We start from the raw sequence: 6,977 nt of genomic DNA, 5'->3' as shown, positions 1-6,977 counted from the left end.
CTAACATCCTGGCTGTAACAGTATTTGTAATGTGAGATATTCTGTTTCAATACCAGATTGAATTCAATGTGACATCAGTGATGTATTTAAATGATCAGTTTAGATGCTTCCACAAAAAATAACTTCATAAAGCAGTTTGTGTAAAAACATGTTAGTACTTTATGGATTATTCAGGGTAATAACGGCATTTAGTAATCAGCCTTGTTACCCTTTATCTCAAGACAGACAATATAGATTCCGATAAATGAATTCCAGCGCCAACCTCTAAATCCTCATTATGAAGCTCTTTTGGCATTTCATTAAAGACAATGATCTAAAAGTTATGTGTTACCAGCAGTTAAACAACAATTTATTCATATGTACTGTTTATTTGTGCAACTTCCTGAATCTGAATCTTGTACATTTCGAGGCTTCAACAGATAAAAGTACTGTTGTGTATTAGGGTCACTTTAGGTCAAATAACAGGGTAATATTTCGTAGAAAAACTCAACACGTAGGTACACTAAAGGAGGAGCATTCATGCGAAAAAATGCACACAAATTCACAAAAAAAACCATTTGAATATTCTCTTGGATAAATTACAAAGCCATAAACACGCAAGCATGTTTTTTCCTACATGTTTGTGGCTTTTTATGGTAAATTTATGAAAAAAGTCAGATATTTTAAACACATTTACAAAAAGAACTTGTAATTTGTAAGAAATATATTTGAATAGTCTGGGAATATAGAATCATACTGTTCTGAGAAATTTTAGGAGGATAAAAATGCAAATTTACAAGAAAAAAAATTATATATTCTCTCAAAAAAAAAAACAGTCTTTCACTTTTGAGAAAAGGCCCACAACCTTACAAGAAGAGCACATCTGGATATTCTCTGGGATTGTAACGACATATATTTCCTTGAAAAAACTCAGGATGCAGGAACTCAAGAGGATTATAAACGTCCAAATATGTAGGGAAAAAATATTTTTCAGAGATAAAAGATGTGAATTTGTAAGAAAAAAACTGATGTTCTGAAGTGGTGAGGGAAAAAAACTAAAATTTTCAAGTAACATGCCTGAAAGACTTGGAAGACTCAAGTTGGAAATAAAAAAAGGAAGCACAAATACAGGTCCTAAATCTAAAATGTTTTCTGTCTAAATATTATTAATGTCTTCATTCAAACATGTTTTATTTGACCTAAACTGACCCTGTTACGTCACTGTACAAAGCAACTAATATTTCACCAGAAACAGCAAAACCTGTGGGACATTTGCTTTTTCCTTCAAGTTCTCATGAGACTCATCAGATTTGTGAGAAACAGCAACAGTAGACTGAAGCATCTGAACTGATCCTTTAAAATGTTTAGTTTTCATTGGTAAAAACCTCGTCCCCTGACTTTGGTTCTTCATTTCTGCTGCAAACCCTGTTAAAGCACATGGTTTTATTTACTATCTCTGACTGTGGATCCACTGCAGAACCAGCACCCGTGGCTCTAATCTGGTCCAGGTTCCAGACACCTGGACTGAAATCGGGACCTCAGCTCTCCAGTCTGCATCGCCTCATCCGGTTAAAGCGACAGGAAAAGTCCCATTAAAGCTTATCGTCTCAGCAGGGCCTGACCACACACACGTACACACTCAAACCGACTGAATAAATGTCAAAACTCAAATCAAAGCAATAAATATGAAGCACACAGTGCCAAAACTTAAAACGTTGCAACTCGCTTCTCCTCTTTTTAACTTTTCTGTTTTTTCCTGCACTTTTTCCTCTCCAACATGATTACATTCTGAAACTTTCCCACACTTACTGAAAATTCCTAAACACACCTTCCTGTCTCGCCGCGATGTCCCTCTCACTTACTCGACCCTCTCGCATCTCGAATCGCAGAGCACGCGCATGCTACAGTACATCAGTAGGTTTCAGATTCTTAGTTTAGCTAAGCATGATCAGATCAAAACACAAGTAAAACCACAGTGACAAGACAAACACTGAATCACAGCTATACATCAGTAGGTACCCGAGGGTCATTTGGTGTCCAGCATCGTGATTGGCTGATTGGCAGCGGAGCTTTTATCTCCACTGGCTGAAATGAACATCAGAGGATGAAATTAATCCTGACGGGGGCAAGTTTCTTTGGCCGTGATGATCCATTGCTCTACCTATAAAGAAAAGGGAAAAGACTTTGAACAACAAATTAAGACACATTGCATTGAGTATCAATTCATGTTAAAAAAATCAGTTACTTGACATTGGGTCATGATGAACCACAGCAAAGCTACATGGGAAAAAGCAGTTCCAACTACTTTCTCTCACAGCCCAGGTAAAAAAAAAAAAACTTCAGGTGGTACTTATTATGTGCCCCACACAATTTAACCACAGAAAAAACAAAATCAGTGGTCAATGGAGAGAGACATAATATTTTAATCCTGTCTAAATTGTGTCACCATCATTTACACATATGACGTTTGTCAATTTAAAAGATCATTTTATGAGTAAAAAAACGTCACAGTGTGTGGTAAAAATAGTAAAGTTTTGTGTTAAAGCAGTTTAACAGACTGCATCTCTTGTTAAATGCCTTAGTATATTTGACCTCAATCTCTGAGAGCGAGATGAAAAAGTATTAAACTCTTCAGACTCTAAGCCGCTCATGAACAGAGACCGTTATGATGACGTCATCTCTTTCAGGTGTGTAAGTCTTCATATTTACATATTTTCACAGTCTGATACTTCAATAGTTTTACAAAAATGGAGGCTTTATTGACTTGTAAAATCATCTTTTAAAATAACAATACATATGTATAAGTGATGCATGAATAAAATTTTAAAATTACTTGTTGCTGTACACTGTAATTTTTTTCTGAAACAAGGTCTCATGGGACACGACAGGAAGGGGCTTCAGCTCTAGTAAGTTTCACTTCAATTACACTACAGCTGTGTTTTCCAAACATCTCTAAACTAAGACTCCAAAAAGTGAATTTGTCACGCAACTTACAATAAATTAACAAAAACACAAATTTTACAAAAATAATGTCATTTTATTGACATTTTAAGGACACTTTAACCGTCAAAACAAGTCTTGTTTGTTATGTCATTTAATCCTCTACAGTAGTTTCATCTTGTTCCATGTTTTACATTTTCTGTCACTTACCATGTTTCATCTCTTTTGTAAACAGTTTATTTAATTCAGAAAATTAATTCATATCATTATTTTTTATTTCATGTTTTTTGCCATGAAAAAACACCACTCCATGACCCATTTTGTGAAAGGCAGCAGTAGAGACCCAAAGGTAAAATATAAATGTGAACAAATAACCTACTACAACAACTACTACTCCTATTTTCATGAACCAGCATTTTCACTGGTTTAACTATAGCCCAACAGGGAACATATAATTAGTTTCCTCACAAATAAAATTAACATTAATAAAACTGCATCCATTTAACAATGTAATATACAATAAGTGTACTTCTGATCCGTACTCTTACTTTTCAACAATACCTCACTAACAAATCTCTGGATTTTGTTTCAAGTGAAAATAAAACACCACTGAGCGCTTCCATGACTGATCAGAATAATAAACATGGGCCGGATCCAGGCCTGTGCAAACATGCTAAAAACAAATCAACAAGCTGCTGCTTTGAGTCATGAAATCAAACATAAATCATGAACACAGACATTTTTCCTGTTTTTTTTTTTTTTTTTTTAATTTTAACAGCAGCACAAACAGATGCCACCACTCAGAGTCAAAAAAGGTGAACAACACACTACTTTCTACTATTATGAAACTGTAGAAACTGTTAAAAACCTGACAAAGAAAATGTTTGTTTATTAAATATGTGAATGTAACATTATATCACTTACATTTTGTTTGTCCTGGGATCATTTTAGCCTGCTGAGAAGACAAAGAAAATTGTATTAACAGAGCACGGTGCAAAATGTAATAGGGAAGGAAATAAGAACCAGATTCTGTCTCTGCATAAAAACTTAAAACCAGACTGAACGGGGCAGGTGCTGTGCAAACTGACTTACTTAACAACTTGGTATAGGCCTTATAACTGTGAAGACTTAACTGCTAAGCTGAACCCTGGTCACTCGTCTGGCTGGTCGGGGCACGGCGGGTTAGTAGCAGTGCAGGTTAGTATTTTAATGAGGGTTTAGTCTGAGCCCAGGCAGCAGACGAGGAAGTGGTTTCACTGCTGCTTCCCTACAAGAGGTCCTCTCGTAAAGAAGAGGAGCTCAATAAAGCATGGCTAATGAGATGGCATGTTAGCGAAGCCTGCTACGGTACAGACGACAGAACACCTGACAGATGAGTGGACTCGTGTGGGACTGTACATGTGATCAAGAACACAGACAGACACACAGGAAAAGCTGGCAGCACACGAGGATTTACACATATTTAACAACGTCCATGAATTTTTTGAAAAATCATGAAAGAATAATCATCATACAAGTGTACTTTAATTATTGTAATTACTCATAGAAAATTAAACTCACTTCAAAACGAAATGGTGGGTAGAAAATCACAGTTGAAATATATATATATATATATATACATACATACACACACACTCTTTTTTTGCTGAAGGTATGGAAAATGCAGCTTAAAGCTGAGTTCAATCAAGTTATACGTCTTTATGAACATGAAGAGAAACTTCTGTAGTGAGTTTTGTATTGCTGAAACACACACAAAGTAATGACAGAAGTGTGTTAACTCTTAATGGTCTATGATCAGGCCTGATTAGATCACATGACATTTTCAAAGCACCTTAAAAAAGACTAGGTAACCTGGAGCACTTATATATAATATAATATAAAATAATGCTCTTTTCTCAGTTGCACATATCTAATGCAGCTTGAAGTCATTATTTAGCCTCATTTATCTGACATTTTAAATATTTGATGAAAATACAATGACAGACAATTACGCTCACAAAACGGCATTACATATTTTCATTTTAGACATGTTTTCTACACTTACCCATGATTTTATTCATACATTACTACTTTTATGAAGCTAAGACTTTGGTAAAGTTGACTTTATATTCGATGGCTAAACTCAACCTCGTACAACATCAGAGCGACACTGTCGATCAAACAGAACTCCAACCGTGTAACTTAAACTCATGAAATAGATTCCAGTCTCTAAGCCACAGTATGAAGGTGGAAGCCGTCCACCCACCCATTTATCTATGACTGGTGGATTTTGTGTAAGGACAGAACTGTATTAGACTGTAAAATCCACACCCTTCACTTTGAGCTGAATTTTCCCTCGGGCGGAGATTTCTAGGACAGTATAAAGTTTACGAGGACCGGGGCTAAAATTCCCTTTGATTCTTTGTACAATAAAACCTGTACATGTAATTCAACATATCTTTTAGTTTCTTTGTATTGTACATAATAGGAAACATTTCTTTATGTGTTTTTCATCTTTTATATCTTGTGCATCAAGTTCCACATCTGGGATAATAAAACGATTGAACTTTATTAAACATAAACCACAGATGTGGGTCATATGAAGATGCCTGGTAGAACCTGCATTAATATGCACCTAAAGTAAAACCCTCTATGTTCTTCTCCATTTTAGTTCAGTGTTCAATTTGTATGAACAACATATAATTTAAAGACAATATTTATAACCATTTAAATGCAATAAAATTATTTTTTCAAGGCCCTATCAGTGTAAAGTGACTCTGCTGAGGTTTAAGGTAATGTGAGTGAAAGAAGAATAGGATTTAGTGGCATGGGGATGTTAATGGGACATTTACCTCTGTCCTTCCCGTTCAGCAGCCTCTCTTCTTCCTCCCGTCCATCATCTACAAAGGAAATAAAACTGTCATCATACACCATTAACTGTGCAACAGACAGCAAGAAACTTTCATCATCCTCTATAGTGTTTCGTTTTAGTATTTGGTTTCATACATTTCGTATAGACCTTATGAAGAAGTCTGATTCTTTACATTAATATGCTAATAGCTTTGAGGTATTTTTAAAATGTGATCTACAACTGCCTTCCTCCACTTGAAACTGTTTCATACAAATCTACTGTACATTTGATTTAGTGTTTTATTTATGCTGTTACTTTGTGTTATTACATGTGTTGTGATCTGTTGTTGCTTGTTTTGTTGTGATTCAATATTATTGTACTGTAAATATGCATATACAGTACATACTTGTTCATCTGTGTGTGTATACAGAACATATTTGTGCATCTGTGTGCATAGACAGTACATATTTGTGTGTCTGTGTGTGTATACATTACTTATTTGTGTGTCTGTGTGTATATAGTACATATTTGGGCATATATAGCACATACTTGTGCGTCTGTGTGTGTATACAGTACATACTTGTGCGTCTGTATGCAGTACACATTTGTATGTATATACAGTACAGATTTGTCAATTTGTGTGTATACACTACATATTTATGTATGCGTATATAGTACATATTTGTGCATATATAGTACAGGTTTGTGCATCTGTGTGTATGTAGTACATATTTGTGCATACATAGTACATATTTGTGTGTCTGTGTGTATATTGCACATATTTGTGCATATACAGTACATATTTATGTGCCTGTGTGTATACCAGAGTGTAGCTCTTTGACCAGTGAGGACACAGTGTTGGTGATGGAATCTGCTGCTACCAGAAGGTCGTTCCTCAGGTTCCTCCTCGGGCCTGAGATGCACAAAAAAATAAACAGTTAAAATTTGAGATTCTTACAATATCATTTCACTTCCCAACAGCCGAAGTTATTGCACAACACTAGTTTTGTTTCATGTGAGTTTTCCAGTTCTGTTGATGATAAGTGAACATCTCCTTTAAATAACTGACCAGTTCCTGTCATGTGCTTTACATTATAGACTTGAAATTTTATGGTGCTTCAAAAACTGTAACTGAATGAAGTAAAACGAATTCAGAACACTGGGAACTTGTATTATATGTTCGTAGCTCAGCTTTTGTGGTAAATACATGTGGTTAAGGCTGTTGGAA

At 35.3% G+C, this 6,977-nt stretch overlaps 1 protein-coding gene across 7 annotated transcripts in view; it reads right to left on the bottom strand.

Annotated features, from left to right (window-relative positions):
• Positions 1 to 613: 613 nt before the first annotated feature.
• Positions 614 to 6,977, bottom strand: part of LOC115415464 (dystrobrevin beta-like) — a 44,047-nt gene continuing 37,683 nt past the window's right edge. For 5 of the 7 annotated variants that reach the window (XM_030129039.1, XM_030129042.1, XM_030129045.1 and 2 more), the window contains 4 exons: positions 6,573 to 6,662; positions 5,751 to 5,798; positions 3,844 to 3,874; positions 614 to 2,140 (listed from right to left, as the gene is read on the bottom strand). In XM_030129039.1, the coding sequence (XP_029984899.1) occupies positions 3,867 to 3,874; positions 5,751 to 5,798; positions 6,573 to 6,662 (146 nt within the window). In that variant the 3' untranslated portion in view covers positions 614 to 2,140; positions 3,844 to 3,866. The remainder of the gene's footprint in view (positions 2,141 to 3,843; positions 3,875 to 5,750; positions 5,799 to 6,572; positions 6,663 to 6,977) is intronic. The other 2 variants (XM_030129043.1, XM_030129044.1) reach the window with 2 other exon arrangements.

Source organism: Sphaeramia orbicularis, chromosome 24, assembly GCF_902148855.1.
Source record: "Sphaeramia orbicularis chromosome 24, fSphaOr1.1, whole genome shotgun sequence".
Classification (NCBI taxonomy): domain Eukaryota; kingdom Metazoa; phylum Chordata; class Actinopteri; order Kurtiformes; family Apogonidae; genus Sphaeramia; species Sphaeramia orbicularis.
The sequence above is the reverse complement of the archived record's forward strand: the minus strand, read 5'-3'. Positions and strand labels throughout refer to the sequence as shown.